The 18,139-nt window shown below is 39.6% G+C and overlaps 2 protein-coding genes across 3 annotated transcripts in view; one reads left to right on the forward strand and one right to left on the reverse strand.

Moving 5' to 3' along the window:
* Positions 1-18,139, forward strand: part of LOC117902144 (beta-1,4-glucuronyltransferase 1) — a 64,813-nt gene that overhangs the window by 26,888 nt on the left and 19,786 nt on the right. The window contains exon 3 of one of the 2 annotated variants that reach the window (XM_034813281.1): positions 4,792-4,811. The exons of the other annotated variant lie outside the window; for it this stretch is intronic. The gene's annotated coding sequence lies outside the window, so the exon portion shown is untranslated. The remainder of the gene's footprint in view (positions 1-4,791; positions 4,812-18,139) is intronic. 2 annotated transcript variants of the gene reach the window in all.
* On the reverse strand, positions 11,070-11,847 carry LOC117902151. The gene has a single exon (XM_034813290.1). It carries the CDS (start codon positions 11,787-11,789, stop codon positions 11,076-11,078), a length of 714 nt encoding a protein of 237 aa, XP_034669181.1. The 5' UTR covers positions 11,790-11,847; the 3' UTR covers positions 11,070-11,075.

Raw genomic sequence — 18,139 nt, forward strand, 5'->3', positions numbered from 1 at the left:
AAGTATATATGTATATTCTTGATCAGCATCAATAAAAGTCGATAGAGCCATGTCTGTCTGTCCGTCTGTCCGTCCGTCCGTCCGTCTTGTTGAGCGCCTGGACCTCAGAGACCATAAAAGCTAGAGCCACCAAATTTTGCATCCAGACTTCTGTGTGCTCACACTGTTACAAGTGTATTTGCGGCCGCTGCCTCTGAAACGTCTCTGCCTCTTTCTCTGCCTCTGTCTCTGCCGCGTCTCTGCCCTGACTCTGCAGTGTGTGGCTCTAGGGGAGGGTGGCGAGCTAAAGGAGCGTGTTGGCGTGAGCAGTGTTGTTGATGTGGATGACAGATGAAGAAAAAATTTAAAATTTGATAAATAACCGCTAAAGTGCAGATGTAGTACTGAGTGCCGGGTATAAAAGTTGTGACGCGTAAGAAGCGTCTCACACGTCCCTTCTCGTTTTTTTGGGAGAGAGGGAGGCCTGACAAATTTCCAACATGTCGCCACACATGTCCTCGCCTCCCATCGAGGAATAAACTTTCAATGAGCACTTCCTGAGCCTCGAACACACACAGACACACACACACATAGGCACAGGAAGCAACTTTGAGGATAGAGTTGTGGAACACTTCCTTTACTGAAAGACTCGCAGCTTCCTCTTCAGTTGATGTCCGTGTCCCCTTTGTGGTGGGTGTGCTTTCTACAGTTTTCCCTAATAGACGCCAGCAGCATTAGAAAATTTCCGCTTCTCTTTTTTTTCTCCCGAAAGTGTTGTCACATTTTCGTTCTGTTTTTCGTTGGCCATTAGTTTAGTGTAAGTCTAATTAAATTGCAAAAGACAACAAGGGCACAAATCCACGTGTAGTCCTTTGGTAAGGGGAGTTTGAATTTCTGCTGCTCCATAAAGCAGGCGTTTCTTTGAGGCTAAAATTCCATGACATGCTTAAAAAAGTACAAAAACAAAACGAAAAGTAGAGTAACTAAGTTGTGTGCATTTTTGTGCATGCCTTGATTCCCTGTGGAAAGCTGGAGAATGTAAGGGTTTATTGTTGTTTTGGATATGTGTGCCTAGCCATAGGAAATAAAGGGTTTATTTGTAGAATCTGAGCACTTAGCAGGGGGATCAGCAATAAATATATATCAATGGAGTTCGTACTAAAAAAAGTTCTCCTAATACATAGAATCGTCGTACAAAAATTGCTTCCAGAAAACACAATCTCCAACAAAATATTATTGTATTAAGAACATAAAAAATTCTTCCACTAATAAAATTTCACATCCAATGAGCGCATAATAATTTGTTTTAAAGGGTAGCCCACAGTACTAATATCCCTGCCAGCACTATGTACCGTTCTTTTTTGTGTCCGCTCCTACGTGTTTTTGGCGTTGCATGAGCTTTAAATATTTTATGACTTTTTCTCTGCTCTCTCTCTCTCGCTCTTTCTCACGCACTTTTTCTGTGTTGCGGGAAAGTGCAGTTTTTGAAGGCTGTGCAGTTGTGTCACAGTTTTCTCCCTAGACTGCAAAGCTATTTTTTTTATCTTTTTCTGTTTTGGCAGCTGGCATTTTGGCAGTTGTCCTTTGAGGGGCTCCCCAAGTAGTGAAAGAGTTATGTGTAGAGCACGATATTGCATTTGCAAGTTCTGTTTCGCTCGTTTTTTCTGTGAGTTTTTGAGCAGTGGTTCATGTGGAGTATTTTCAAATAAAGTTTTAACTGTGCTGACAGTTTATGCTTTTGTTTGAGAGTATATGGGGAATGCAGAATATATTTTTCTTTGCATTTTAATATATTTTGTATGTTATTTTCTGCACAAAACTCTACACTTCCTTAAATATTTAAATTATAAAATGCATATTCCAAGTGGATTTCCTTGTGACTGTGATTTATGTTTTTTGATTTGAAGTAAAAAATTCTTTCGCATCTTTACTGCACGTATTTTCACACGTACACACACAAAAGGAACGAACTTCAATCCTCTCTTTTTGCTGGGTGGAAAATCTCGGGTGGAAATCTTATTATTCAACGTTATTGCTCTTGACCCGCACACACAAATGCCCCCACATGCCCACAATTCCTTGCCACCCGCCTAGCACTATGGGGAATTTGACCACTTTTTGTGGCAAAATTAAGAACTTCCAAACCAAAGAATATTTTGTTTTATTTAGTTATTCAGTTTATTTTCGTCACAAATGTAGGCTTGTTAAAAAACTAGCCACTAAATATATTACGGGGTCAATTTTTTCATATCAAACTCCACTAAAATATCACACATTTTAAATACCTGCCTGAATCGATCCCATTGTAAAAACTACACTTAAATTGTTAAATTTACTACTTTTTTTAAATTTTAACTTGAGGAAAAAAACGATTGCTTCGAAATTTTTGGTTGTTCATTTCAAACAGCTGACTTTAACAGCTGTTATCTTAACAAAATGTTAAGTTTTTGAGTACGTATAATTTAATATTGTTAAGTTAATCGGGTAAACAAATTTTCTTTGATTGACTTTTGGAAAATTAGTTTTGGCCAGAAAAAGTGGTTAAAATCTCCATAGTGTTATGCAACGTTCCCCCCACCCACTTGACTTGCGAGTTCAACCAAACAAATGACTTTGTTTGCTTAGCCGGCACACGACCCATCATGCCCCATGCCACACCGTGCCCGAGCTTGTGCTATGCCACTCGAAAAGTCAAGTGGCAAGCGGCAACTGCCGCTGAGCCGAGATGAGCCGTTCTGTGAGCCCTGGCCGGGCCTCCCTTTCTGAATTCCAAGGAGTCTGCGAACTCGAGCATTTTTATAAGAAAGAATGAATAAAAATCGCTGCACAATTTAAAAACTTCCGCATCTAGTGGCATCAACAAAATACCAATATAATGTGCGCACACCACCCCTGCCCCCTGCACATCTGTCGTCAAGTGCCACACAGAGTGGCGCATGGGTTTCCACATTATATTACATTTTCTTTTTGCAGCTTATTTCGTTTGCACTCCTTTCTGTATTACCCCCTTTAAACTGCAATTTCTTGGGGATTTTATTGGTCATTAGCTCGCCATATATATTGGAACTCTTTTCTATGTTTGCAATTTTATATTTTCAATTTTCTATTTTGCAGGTTTTGTTTATTAGACCCGGTACTCGAAGAGTAAATAGTAAATAGTATATTCTATTTGTGGGGAAAAGTGAATGTACATATGTATGCAACGCACAGAAGGAAACGTTTCCGACCCCATTAAGTATACATATTCTTGATCAGCATCAATAGCCGAGTCTATATGGCCATGTCTGTCTGACCGTCTGTCCGTCCATCTTGTTGCGCGCCTGGATCTCAGAGACTATAAGAACAGTATGCTCTCACTGAAACCGGTGTATTTAAATTAGCCCCGCCACCTTACGACCACGGAAATCGCGAAAATCTGCTGTATTCACAATTTTTAATCTAGAGGAAAACTAAAAACGCCATTCTGTTGGAAAGGAACACATCTATCAGGTCCGATTGGATCATTATTATAGCCAGAATGAAGAAATTATTTGCAGTGGCTGCGCTCACCCCGTCCAGCAGCTTTTTTTATTTTTCTCACATTCTCTCATTCCACACTCTGCCTAGTGCAGTGTGCGGCTCTAGGGAAGGGGGGCGAGCTATACAAGAGTGTTGAAGTGAGAAGTGATGTAGATGTAGATGATATATGTAATAGTTGTGACGCGTAAGAAGCGTCTCACACGTCCCTTCTCGCTTTTTAAATAATTTTGAAAGATTTTGTGCAGATTATGGGTTTTAAAGGAGTGTGGAATATTTAAGTGTGAGATTCTGGTAAAGAAATTGTCTACTTTCGATCAATTTTGCACTAATTTTTTAATGAAATATATTTTAAATGGAATAATTCCCAAATTTTGCCAACTACAATATCTTCTCCTTATCCCGCCTATAATCATTTTCATATTTATTATTTGCTTTCCTTAAATTGTGACAAAATTGCCCCAAAACTTGTTAGTTTATGCAGCAAATGATGTTCCTTTTTAAAGGTTTTTAGATCTGCTTTCACAGCTTGTCGCACTAAAACTTATCCAAATTTCACGCAAAGCTGCCGTTCTAACATAGTTTTCACAACCTATAACCAGCTTCAAACTGTACATTTTATCGTCCAGAGGACACATCTGCTAAATGTTAACTGCTTTTGGTGCCAGAGTCAGCGTGTCTCAGAATATGTCCTTTGGGGCATGGCATCGTTGGTGCAGCAACTGGGAGTTAGAGAGGATGCTGTAGACGGGGACAAAGAGGGAGACAAACAGAGAGAACTCATCTTGGAGTCGCTTTTACTTCTTTGCTCTGCTCTTCATGCGCTTTTCTTTTGTGTTCCATCCATCCCTCCATCTCCATGTGCTTCCTTTGTAGCGCATTAATTTTTGAATACTGCAAATGCAACTAAAAATTTCATGAATTTTTTAATAAAACTTTCTGTCGTTTTCTTTTGCACTGCGTTGTCGGGGTTTGGTGAAGATTTTCCACTAGAGAGATTTTCACAGCCAAAAGAAGCTGTAAAGGTGCCGCAGCAGCACAATCGGAAGTGCATTGGTCTACATCTTGAATGTGAGAGATATGGTAATGTGTGCATTGGGGACATTTCTTGTATACTTTATGAAATATTAAAAGATTTTGTAGGGAAACTCTTGGTGGAAATCGCAAAGAGTCATGAAAATTCCCTCTATGTTATAAAATATAAAAAATCCATATTTAATTCCACAAAAATTATTATTCTTCAATCCTTAAATCCCACTTTATTAATTCAAATTATTTGTCTATATTTTTTTGCAGCAATCAGCAAAATAAATCAGGTAAATGCTTCCACCCACTCATCACTCATCCAACTGGAGGTCTTAAGATTTTTCTTTCCCCCATTTTCTTTTTAACCATTTAATTGCCCAAGATTTTTATTTCCACCCCCTTCATCCTACGCGTAAAACTCCCCTGCTGCTGCTGTGCTACTCAAGTGAGTTTTAATGAGCGAAGACGTCTCGAGCGAGTGAAAAGGAAAACTTCAAAGGCCACCACGATGGCTGGCTGTCTGACAGTCTCTGACTTTTCCTTTCGCTTCAGACACTTGGTGCAAAAATGAAATGACTCATTTAGTTAGTGACGGGTAGACACTACAATGCGAACAGCTTTGATTTATGTAGAGCGACACGGACTCGACTAGTGTGTGGTGTGTGGTGTGTGGTACGTGCTATAAAAACGAAACCAGTAGGAATGTGTTCCCCACACAAATTTCGACGAAATTCCGACTGTGGAATACCCCGTTTGGGCAACGGTTTTTGTTTTCTACTGAGTGATGGGTAATGAGCTAATGGGAATTCTGGATGAGTGCAGAAGCTGAAGCAGGGAATATTAATCATTTTATTTGTACAATTAATGGGATTTTAATGATCTTTGGTGAATAGAGAGAAAATGTCTTTATTCATAGTTTAACGGCATTTTAGAACTTTATAATTTAAATTGTGGCAGCCTCAAACTTTTTCCTTATTTACTAAGAAGAAAGAGGCCCCTTGGTATATCTTAAAGATGTTCATTGTTCTTTATTATTATAGACTTCAAAAATTCAAATTCTGTTTTCCTCTAGTTTCAATAGTCTGGTGATTCTGAGTATTGCTTTTAGCACTAAAACTTCATAGCCTTTCCATTCTGTAGGTGGGTATGCATTCGGGTATGCAAAAGGCAACGAGTTTGTGAGACGCTTCGTACGCGTCACAACTTTTATACCCGGTACTCAGTCAGTATATCTGTACCTTAGTGGTTTATTCGAATTTAACATTTTACATATTGCATATTTTCTTCATCTGTCATCTACACCTACAACACTTCTCCACCAGTGACGAACACTGCATGAGGCGGAGTGTGCGAACGAGAATGAATGAACAACAAAAAACAAGCATAAGCAAAGCTCCTGGACGGGGTGGGGGTAGCCACTGGAAATTAATTTCTTCATTCTGGCTATATTAATGATTCAATCTAATACCATTAGTTTTCTTTCATCTACAAAATTGTCGGAAGGTCGGAAGGGGCGGGGCGAGATTTTGAAACAAACTTGATTCAGAACAGACAGACAGAAAACAGACGGACAGACAGATATAGACTCGGCTTTACATACTTTGTGGGGTCTGAAAGGTTTAATTCTGGGCGTATGGATGGACTGTACATATGTCAGTTCCTACCACAAATATAATATACCCTATTTACTCTTCGAGTACCGCGTATAAAAACTTTGGTGGCAACAGATACTACTTCTGGCATTTCCATTTTGCCATGCAAATTCGCTCTAGACACAAGATTTATATATATGTATTATTTGACCATATCTCTATTGTCTCCATATCGATTGCCATTTTTAGTTTCTCGTTGGTTGTCCTCGATAATCATCCATTCGCCTGCGGTGAGTTTATTGGCATTCGTTTTGTTGTATCGGATTGTCGTTTTCATTAACCTTAATTAGCGTGTGCCGCTGACATTCGTCATTATCCAACATAAATGCAATTGGCCAAGTTGGCATCCCATTCCCCTCCATAAACCCCCAACCCTCCTCTCTCTGCTCTTCTCTGCCTTGTTGTCATGATTATCATCATCATCGTCGAATGAGAGTGACATTTTGTGGCACACGTTTTCCTCTGCTCATTTTCTGTAATATTTTTTCTGCTGTCTCTCTGCCAACCGCATTGGCATAAAGACAGGGCCACGAACGATGCGACATGGGAGCCGGAGGAGGAGTCTCTGATATTGACCATGGCTCTAGCCAGTTGCCACCATCCATCCATTCCAAACCCATCCACCCATCCATCCAGTCCGTTCCCGTTCACGTAGTTTGATATTGCAACTCAACAACTTGCTGACTGCCACATCGTCTGCTGCTGCTGTTGGTATCAGCTGCAAATGAGTTTCTGGGCCGCCCGTGAAACGTAAAAGTAAAGTGGATGAGTTAGAAATGGGATACCATGAGGCCAAGGGGGGCTAAGTAACGACTTTCAAATGCTCTGGTTGCTACCAGAGGAAAGTGTTTGGCCTTAAGTCGTTTACAGATAGATTGATGCATGGAGAAGTAATCAGAGATGGAAGGAAATATCGGTAATCTTCAGCAGGAAAACTAAGTATGTTTTAGATTATAAGATTTTTTGTACAATGAACTAAGGAGCAGTTAGATGGGGATAACACAATAGAAAGGAAATTAACATCATAAAAAGCTATCAATGCAATCATTTGCATTTTAAAATAAAAAAGCATAAAAAAACTGCTGCAAAATGATAAAAAGTACACAAAACTAATTTAACCGCTAAGTAAATAAATTCAAATAAATCACCTATTCAACATTTCCCTCTTTTATCGCTGACACATTTGATATTTTCATTAAAATTTCCATTAAATATCGATATGCTCCATAAAAATCAATCATTTTTACTCAATTCTCTTTACGTACATTCTAAATGCACATTAAAATTAAGTCTAATTGTTAATATTTCAATGCCAATTCAAGTCAAAGCCATAATTAAAGAGAAAACCAAACCACTTGCCACCGACTTGGTTGCAGTGGCACAACATCAACCAACACCCGCTTCTCCTGGTGCTGCTGCTGCACCACGCAATGTCTGTCTTTTCCTTGCTCCACCTGTTTGCACATTAATTATGCTCTGTGACTTAAGTAGCACCCCGTTCCGCTGCTCCACGTTCCTCCTGCTCTACTGTTCCTATGCTCTCCGTTCCCCCGCTTTCCCGTTCCTCTCCGTGCATCTGCTCTGTAGACGCTAACTTTTGCCAGCGCTCAGTGCCATGTTTGCTTTTGCTCTATTTACCTGCCAATGACAGTGACTGCGGAAAGTATGTCGACCTATCGCATACTTCAAGTAAACTAGTTTTGTGCGTGGCTATCGCCTTGCAATTCCCACTGACTTTGAACTGAATAAAAGTGTTAATCGTTTTGCTTTTGGATTTCTAGCAAAACTCAATTAAAACTAAAAATCGCCTACTGAATGAATCGGAAATGTCTTGGGATTTGGATGCAAACAGTTGAGAGATTCTCGGGGGAGGCAAAACTTTCACGTAGCTCATTTGTCAAAATACAAAAACAAATCACCATTTGCGCTGCTTATTTGTGGTTTTTTTTTTGCTGCTTATTTGTTGTTTATGGTTTCCTCTGTCTTTGCTGTTTGTCACGTTCTGTGGGGGTTTGCTTTTGTTTTATTTGCCTTCTTTCGCCGGTTTTTTGTTGCTTCCTACATCACACGGACGACGGAAGAGATCTGTCTCCCTCTCTGGGTCTGTGGCTTGGGGGCCTGCCTGTCAATAAAGTTCTTGACACCTTTACTTCATTTGCCCACAGATTTCTCTCTTGACATGACTTTTCGTTGGCTTTCTCTGGACACAAGAGCACAGTGTGAATTCCTTTATGTTGTGGCATGGGATAGCGTGTAATAAGTCATTGAAATGTTTTTAAGAATCTTTCGCAAAAAAAATAAACAATTCCATTTTGTAATAGAGATTTTTAAAAGAACCCACAGTCACACATTTACCCATTTATTCAATGATGTCTATTAATTCATTTATTTTAAATGCCTCTAATTTTTTGTTGAGTTTCCTATAAAAAACAAACAAAGCGCATCCCCTTCTGCCCATTCTTGTTAAATATTCATAATAGCTTATACAACGTTTGAGAGGCATTGTTTGCTTGTTCCCTATAAAAACATAAAAATCATCATTTGCCTTCAATTTGCTGAACAACTAATTGCAAATGTCTGTGTGGCACAAACAAACAAAAGGCACCCCGAACGACCTTTAAAATCTACACATAGTACGAGGCACAAACGTCGATTTTTGTTTATATTATTATTTTTTTTTCTGCGTTTTGATGTAAAGTTTAACTATGCAAGACAAAAGTTGTGCCTCCTTCTGACAACTGGCTAACTCTCTATTTGGCCTGTGTTTTTAGCTGTTTGATACACTGTAGAGGGGATGTAAGTATTTTCTAGAGAGGTTTGGAAGGTTATCAATTATTTAGATAGATGTTTCTTCGATCTTTCTTTATTTTTAAACATTATTTCCATATTCTCAGTCCATAGAGTTTTCCATCTGCCTGCAATTTTGTGCTGTTAGAAAAATTTTAAATTGTTATTATATCTCAAAAATCGACCTTAAAGTGTATCTAATGCTTCGTCTAGGCAAAAACTAACCTTTTCCATTCTTGTTTGTATTACAAACGCTTAATTGCTTTTGACTTTTGTGTTGGTTGTTGCCTACTGGCTGGTGGCTGGGCTGTTGCTTTCCTGTCTTTCGTTTTGGCTCTTTGCTGAACTCTCAAGGTAACCAGAAGTGCCACCCCTACACCTCTTCCTCCACTTCCTCCTCCACGCTGGCTATTTAATTTTCACGTAAAAAAAGGAACCAAATAAAATGTCTTAGATTGCGATTATCTTTTTAATAACATTGCGAAGCAAATGAAATTTCCACAACCACAGTAGCAAATAAAAAGGTGTTGCGGGTAAAGTGGAAATAAAAAGAAATTACTTAAATTACGAATTTAATTACCACGCATCCACGATAACAACGCGCCTCCAAATAAAGCGATAAAATTTGGGAGGAAAAACAATCGTTTGGAAAGAAATGAAGCGCCAAGTGAATTTTTTGTTATTTATTTTAAGAGAAAATGTTGTTTAAAAGATATACAATTTATGGTAGGTCAGAAATGATCAGAAAAAAAGGATACAAATTTAAATCTTTTTGTCTTTTATTGGGAATTTGTTTACCCATTTCTTTCTTCCATACATATAATTAATTAATTAGTGAAAAATATGTAAATATTCCAGCTAATACAATTTTTGTTGTAATCCTCATTATTTTTATTTTTTATTTTTTGTAATGTCATGCAAATCGTTCACCTATTTCCACACATCTCCCCATACGTAGCTGCTGTCTGCTAAATGCTAAATAAAATAGATAAATTAAATTTTAAATATATTTCCTTAGTATAGTTTTTCCGCATGCCTGACTATCAAAAGGCATGTCTGACCCACTGTCCCCCGCTGCCACAACCCATTCTTCTATTTTGTGCGTCTTGCTCTGAATGTTTTCAATGTCCCCCACCACAGCCCCAGACCCAATGATGACGTGCAAGTTTATCTGTTTCTAAATCTCATCATCCGCCGCATCAGGCATGATGTTACACTTCCCCCAAGCAAGACCAAACAAAATACAAGAAAACCGACTAAAAATGGATGTGCAAAATATATAAGTTTTAAATTGAATCAAATTCATGTATATATATATAAGCCGAAAATTAAGTGAAACGAAACTCAAGCGGAAACCGTAACAAAAACTAAATGGTATTATAAACACTGTCAAACAAAAAGGCAATACAATATAACACATTTCAAGTAAATTAAAATGTCCTAAACATGCAAGCAAGCAAGCTCGTTCTTGTTTTTATGATGCTATTATTTTTGGGTCTACAAATATTACTTATTGTTGCTGCTGTGTGGTCGAAAGTGCACTTCATGAAAATAATTGGATTTTATAATTGCTTGAGTGCGTTTTAGGGTGTATATTGTGAGTGCTTGTGTGTGTGCCATAATTGCATTGAAAGCAGCTCAATATCTTATAGATTGGAATTAATATTTATTTATACATATATATATTTGTTCAATTGTGCATTAAATATTTACAGTGCATTTTTTAAATTATTTAATGATTGCGGCATTGATTTAAAAGCACTTTATAATGTCTTTAACTGTGCTATGGGAATAGTATTTTATGGCAGATGAAAATTGAAAATAGTCTTTGAAAGTAGCTGTTGCAAAATAATTGTCAGCGGACCAAAACAAATATTTCGGAAAAAAGTGGTGGACTTATAACACTTAAGAAAAAACCCCAAAATATAATCACTGCCTTTCCAGCATTATTTCCGTACTAAGAAATACCCTTTATAAGATCATTTATAGCAAATGTCAACCAACAAAAAAATCTCTTCAAATTGATGAAAACTTACATCAGTTTACTATAGAAAATCATATTTAAATTGATTTAAATTTTCCTCAAAAAGTTTTGCAGACTCAGATCGAAGTCTACTAATTCATCCTGCCGCCATCTGCTGTCTGAATGTATGGGGCTGGCTCTTGTCCCTGATGCTGATGCAGTGTCTTCGGTTGATTGGGTTTCTGACCAACTCCACCCTCTTGATAGCCTGGATGGTCATATGGGTTCTGCCCCTGCGCTGGCTGCTCGGTATGTTGGTTCATCTGCGGCCGAATGGGCTTTGGCTCTGGTACAACGATGTGCTCGTGGTCCTGCTCGTTCTCCTCGTCATGCACAATGTCGTCCAGAGCTTTGTCCATGGGTTTCTTGAGCAGAAATCGCGTATTGGGATGCTGTTTTGTTTCTAGCTCCAAACGATCAATCAGCCAGACGCCCTTCTCCCGATTGTTTGTGGCCCAAAAGAAAATGGTGCCCTTGTCCTTGGTGCCATGCACGGAGACCTGCATTTGTGCACGGTCGCCGTCGCAGCTGTTCTGTGTGTTGGTCAAACTAATGCCCGACTCCTTAATGGGTTCCCCCAGCAGACGTACAGCACCACCATGCTGGCGCAGTGTCTTGATGGCCAGCTGATAGTAGTCCGCCTGACGCACCCGATCCTCCAGCTTCCAGTGGAGATAGGCTAAGCCCGAGATGGAGGCCATGGCACCACAAACACACAGATTGGCCAATAACCGACGCGAGGGCAGGGTTAGGCGCATCTTAAAGGTTGGCATCTTTTTTAATTTAGTCAAAAAAGCCGAAAGCATTGAACAGGCGAATGAAATTTATTTTGAGTTTGTCTTTAGTCAAAGACTGACTTTGATTTCAAATGTTTTTTTTTCTAGAAAATTTCCCCAGTTTTCCCACAACACACCTCAAAGTCAATGCTATACAGGATGAGTGCCAAAGCCAGGCAGTTGTTGCCTTCAGCTAATTGTGGTTGTAGCTTCTCCTGCTGCTGCTTTTGCTTCTTCTTTTGGCCAACTTAAAAATTGCGGCCAGAACCGCAGCACAAAACCGCCTGAACGCAGCAGCCGCCACAGCAATCGACGGCGGGGCAGTCGTTCAATTTTGATGCCGCCACCCAAAAGGCGTGGACAACAAAACGCTCGCCTATCCCAAGTGGAATCCAGAGGAATACAAAAAAAAGAAAAAGAACAAACTGAGAAAACTCGTTTCGATTCGTATAGCTGTACATAGAGGAGTTGCCTCTATCCCCTTTCCCCTTGTTTTCTTTCTGTTTTTTCTTTTGGTTTGTGGGCCAAACAAGCGGCGCCATTAATGATAGCTCCCAACAGAGTCCAAAAGAGTGACCCGTCCGAACGGTGTGGATGGATAGACCAGAAGAATGGCTTTTCGCCAGCCAAAAAGAATATTTCAATAATTCTGATCAAAATCTTTCCATGATAAGGCCCTCATTGAGGGATCAACGACTGTACGAAGCGGCATTCCATGTCTTATTTAGGCAGGCAGGCCGGCTGCGTGGCATTCGACGACGGAAAGTGCCTGGAAGATGGATAGAAAGATACATTTGTATATTTAGAGCTGTTTAAAGTCTTGAATAAAGGGTACACATGTGACTCTTGCTTAGATAAACTGTGGCTTAATTTATTTATTTACATAATTTTAATTGAAAAAGAAGCTGCATAAAGGGGCCCAAAATAATCAGAAAATGGATCCAAGAAGATACATATACTTTTGGTGCATTTTAATAGCCCGAGAACGGCAGTAAAGATCTTCTCTAATCCCAAAGAAACTGTCCCTCTATAACATTATACTATAAATCGGTTAAAGAGCAACTAAACCTGCTCTTGCCCCAACAACTTTCTCATCTCATTATAATACTTAGTACGTAGAGTTGCATCTATTTTTACTAGCCTTTGAAGCATGCAACACAGCGTGTCCAATGAGCGTTCATTTAGGGTGCGCTGCTGCTGCACCAATGGTTATTTAAAAATAGTTTTCCCCACACTCGCAACTCGCGTCTCGCATCTTTAGCACATCTCAGTGGATCGGTAATCGATAGCTGCCCATGCCAAACGCCTGTCACGGCGACGTGTACGGAATATGCTAGGAGACTTTGCGGCGTGGCCTAATCTATCAAATGCATCTTTAACTTCTTGAATATCTTTCTGGTCGTGATGCTGCTCGCTGGCTGTTACATATTTGGCCTAAGTGCCCTCTTGCGTGTCTGTATTTATCGCCAAGCTGAGATCATGACGCTGAGACCGAGTCTCCGACTTCTCCGCTTTGCTGCGTGCTAGCGGAGATTCCTCGTAGTAGATTCCTTCTTCCTGTGACAATTTTTTAGTCTTCATCTCATTAAAGTTCTCTCTCTTTATCTTCTTCTCTGCGCTGTCACTTTAAGACCATTTTGGTTGGGGTTTATCTTGAGCCAGTCTCCATCTTTAAGTGCTCGCCAAATGTTTAACATGATTTTGATGTGTGCCTGTTGAGCGGCAGGGGGTAAAGCGAAGCACAAGGTCTTCTCTTTCTTTCAACTATAAATCAAACTGCCAATACGGAAGTGAAGCAACAGGCACATACAAAATAAAAGAAAACCGTCGTTAAGTACGTTTTATTCAACGCAGGTGTTACAGGTGCTCTTGCCATAAATATAGTTATAACTAACCATTAACTGCTTAACGGTAGTTGCTGTTACAAATTCGAAGCTCATCTGGTGGCTATAATTATAGGCCTCGATCGAGTTAGCTGAGATCGTGATCATGAAATTATATGGATTACTCCTAATCACACATCACACATGTCTGCTGCAATCATTTCACTATTACCCGATTGATGTGAGTTATTTTTCTCTCATTAATTTATTATTGAATCTATTATTATATTGGGTCATATAATTATGAAATAATCAAACGAAGGTTACTATCTTTGTTTCTATGAAACTGTTTCTTTGGAAACTGTTCTCTAAATTCTGACTAATTTCTGTCGCTTATTTCTGACAAACTTCTTATTTTAGCAGATTTCTTAGTAATAGCATCTAAAAAAAACCATAAGAATAATTAATTACATTTCCGTTGCGTGTAAAAATTATGACGCAAGCACCGACAGCATAACAATTTATCAATTTTGTTTTTAATGACAATAAAAGTCTTTCTGTTTTATGAACGTTCTTCTTGGTTTTTTTGCATAGTTTTCTGAGGCTTTTTAATTAGTTTTAAGCTACAAGCGAGTAAATGAAGCGGAGCATAAATTAATTTTACGAATGGCTCAAGAGCCAGGGGGTACCCGGCAGAGAAGGGAGTGAGGTCAGGGCCCTATGGCAGCGAAGAGCCATAAAAAATAACTGGTTGCCAGCAGATGAGAAATGCAATTGAGCACACAACAGCAAAACACACAGCACAGTGCCCGCAAATAAGTAATGGACTTCAGTTGTGTTTCTCTCATGATTTACTCATCGTTTTCAATAAGTTTTCCTTTAATCAAATGCTTTTCCGATTGCATCATGCGCTAAAAACAGCAGCAAATGATTCCAAATTAGCATACAATTCTTGATGATGGTCCATCCATCCTCAAGGTAAGCCTCCGAGCGCTGCTTCCTCAAAGCTTTATTAACCGACAGGGCCTTCAAGGGTCACTAACTAAATTACCCATTTGCACACATCCCAAAATAATAAAAGCTTTAAACAACCATAAATTATAATAAAAACCGACTTAAAATGTTAAAGCAAAAGAGGTTAAAATAGTCTATCTATCGCTCAATCAGTCAAGCAGTTAAGACAGTCAGTCGTTCAATCAGTCAAGCAATCAGTCGTTCAGTAAGTCAGCGGCGTTTGGCTATTATTTTCAATAAAATATTAAAAAAAGGCACATTGAAGTGCGGGCCAAAAAAACATGAACAGCCAGTGGCAACACAAAATACGAAATGAAGAAAAGAGCTAGGTGAAAACAAAGCTGTGAATACTCTTAAAAACTATTTTGTGTGGTTATTATATTAAAATACGGATAACTAAGGGCTATACTGGCCACTGAGGGCTCATAATAGTTTTCCTCATAAAGACTGAGATTTTGAAAATATTGCAAATTGCGAATACTAATACTTTACTTCGATAATTTCTTACTCTTGTTTTAAAAATAAATAAAGTTAAAAACGAAATTACTAAAGAACTTTGGATTTATCTTCAGAAGAAAAAATGTATTACTAAAAAGAACTCTCGTAATCTAAAAAAAATTTGATGAAATAGTAATTTTTCGAGCCTCTTCTGGTTTCTTAAACTGAGGTAATGTAATTTTATTGTTTCAAAAGTTTCATTTTGAAATATTGAAACTATTTTTATAGCAAAAGAATGTCTGAAATTTCTGTATCGATCTACATTTGTTATAGCTGTTATTAGCCTTTTTTGGCGGTGCAAACACTTCCTGAAACCCATTATACCCTCTGCTTTAAGGGTTTCGAACTAAAACGAGAAGGGACGTGTGAGACGCTTCTTACGCGTCACAACTTTTATACCCGGCACTCAGTACTACATCTGTACATTAGCGGTTATTTGTCAAATTTTAAATTTTTTCTTCATCTGTCATCTACATCTACAACACTTAGCTCGCCCCCCTTCCCTAGACCCACACACTGCAGACTCACGGCAGAGGCAGAGCTAGCGGCAGAGCCAGCGGCAGACGGCCAGTGTGCTGCTATAAGCTGCGTGACGGGGTGGGTTTGGGCACTGAAAATTCTTCATTGTATTCTATAATAATGATCCAATTGGATCCCAATTTGGTGATCTGATAGATATGGTCATTCCCTACAGAATGGCGTTGTTAGTTTTCTGCTATCTTCAAAATTGTTTGAAGGGGAGGTTGATTTGGGAGGTTTTCGCCCTTTTGCGGGGGCGGAAGGGGGCGTGGCTCTTTTTTGAAATACACTTGTAACAGTGTGAGCACACAGAAGTATGGATGCAAAATTTGGTGGCTCTAGCTTTTATGGTCTCTGAGATCCAGGCGCTCAACAAGACGGACGGATAGACGGACGGACAGACGGACGGACAGACAGACATGCCTCAGTCGACTCGGCTATTGATGCTGACTAAGAATATATATACTTTATGTGGTCGGAAACGTTTCCTTCTGTGCGTTACATACATTCACTTTGTGCACAAATACAATATACCCCATTTACTCTTCGAGTACCGGGTATTAAAAAACCATCAAAAGAAGAGGAGGCAAACAGAAAACGCAGTGCGCATGCGCAACACGCAATGCCAAAAGAGAAGCCGCAATCGAAGCCACAGTCGAAGTCGCAGCCACAGCCGCAGTCCGAATCGGAGTCGGAGAAGCCCCGAGCCCCTGCCAGCCCCTGCCTCTGGCCAAAGTCGAACCAAAGTCGTTGCTGAGGCGCTGGCCCCCAGCCAAAGCCAAGGTTGTTGTTGTTTTTGTAATTGCTTGTCTCTCAAGTACAGCCAGCGTCTGTGAGTAATGTTAGCGCCATAAATAGAGAAAAAAACACTGAGAGCGAAAGATAGGAAGAGAGACGAAGAGGGAGGCAGAGACTGCAACAGTGGGCAGAGGACAGGCCACAGAGATGCAGGTGGAAGGGGAACGATACCAAGACGAAGCCTGGAACGAACTTATGTTTAATTGCAAGTTGTAAAAATCTTTTAGGGTGGAGCCTAATCACCAAAGCCACCAAAAACAAAAAGCAGCAAGCAAACAACAAAAAATACTGGAAAAAAACACAAAAAATACAGGGAAGCCAATTGAAGGCCAGTAAAAAAAAGAACAAAAACAAGCAATGGGAAGATTTGTTGTCGATGCGGAGTTCTGTGGGTAAAACGGGGCAAGAAACTCCCTGGGGAAATATCGGAGAAGAACTGCATAGCAGAGACATGCAACACATGTTCTTCATATGTAGGATAATTGTGGAAAAACCCAAACCACAGGCACAAGGAAAGGCACAGGGGGTCATGGAAGATCAATTGAAGAGGAGGCCACGGCCACGCTTTCGAGTTAATGCTGAAGTTGGAGTACTTTTCAATTAAAAGATACATTTATTTGCACAGCCTTTGAGATGGCATGTAAAGTATAAATTTAATTATTGTTGTAATTTAATATTTGTTGAGAGTTTTGAGTGACTTTTAGCTGCTCATATTCATAATTTACTGAGAATATTTAATATATTTTTAACCATCATAAATTTTCTACCTTTTCTGCTTTTAATACCACATATTTTATTCAATTTTCGTACAGAAATCACTTGCGATAAACTTGGCTCTGCCATATGGTTGCAAGAACTTGAGTCCCGATCTAAATCTCTTCCGCTTGAACTATAGGGGATTCTTATCTTACTGCTGCCTGCCGCTGTGGCTGGCTCTGCTGCTGATGCTGAAGCTGCGGCTGCCTCTGCCTCTGCCTCTGCTGCGTCTACTGCCGCTGTGGCTGCCTCTGCCCCTGTATCTACTTCCACAGCCCCTGTGGCTGCCTTTTGCTACTGCTGCCTCTCCAATTCCATTGGGGAAATGGTCAAACAATGGCAGCTGATAAAAAGCCGAGAAAAAAAGAGTAGCAAAAAAAACACCAGACTGCCGGGCCCGGTCCGCGCACTCGTCTGTGAAATGAAAGTAGCGCGAGACACAGAACACCGAAACCTCCCAGACCCCGAGACCAGCAGACGTGGATATACCATAGGGATTCTATGCAAGTGTATCTGTATCTGTATCTCTATCTGTGGCCAGTGCACAGTGCCATTGGGGGGATTTCTCTCTCCGTGTTCGTGTGTGTGTGTTTTTCTGTCGCTGAGAGACAAGCGCATCCAAAATGCTTTCAAGTGTATTTTCTATTTAGAAAATTGTAACTATTACAATTACGTTTCCTGTTTTTGTAACCCCAGTGGTGGCCGCGGCAGCGGCTGCTTGGCTTTTGTTCTTTTCGAAATTAATGGCAACAAGTTAATGGATTTTATTGTACTTATGTAATTGCAAACGAGACAACAAGGTAATCGTTATTCTATACCCAAACAAAAAGCAGTAGAGCCCAAAGAGGAAGCTGCTCTGTGGCGAGTAAAAGAAAAATCAGAGTTAAAGTTGTTCTGGTGGGGAATTGGCAGTAGTTAAAGTAACATCTGTCTGGGGAGTGTTTTCAATTACATTTTACATTTGTTCGAAGT

This window comes from Drosophila subobscura, chromosome U, assembly GCF_008121235.1.
Source record: "Drosophila subobscura isolate 14011-0131.10 chromosome U, UCBerk_Dsub_1.0, whole genome shotgun sequence".
Taxonomy (NCBI): domain Eukaryota; kingdom Metazoa; phylum Arthropoda; class Insecta; order Diptera; family Drosophilidae; genus Drosophila; species Drosophila subobscura.

What these genes read in the sequence shown, in the direction of transcription:
- LOC117902151 (XM_034813290.1), bottom strand. Translation starts at nt 11,789, where the DNA reads ATGCTTTCGGCTTTTTTGACTAAATTAAAAAAGATGCCAACCTTTAAG.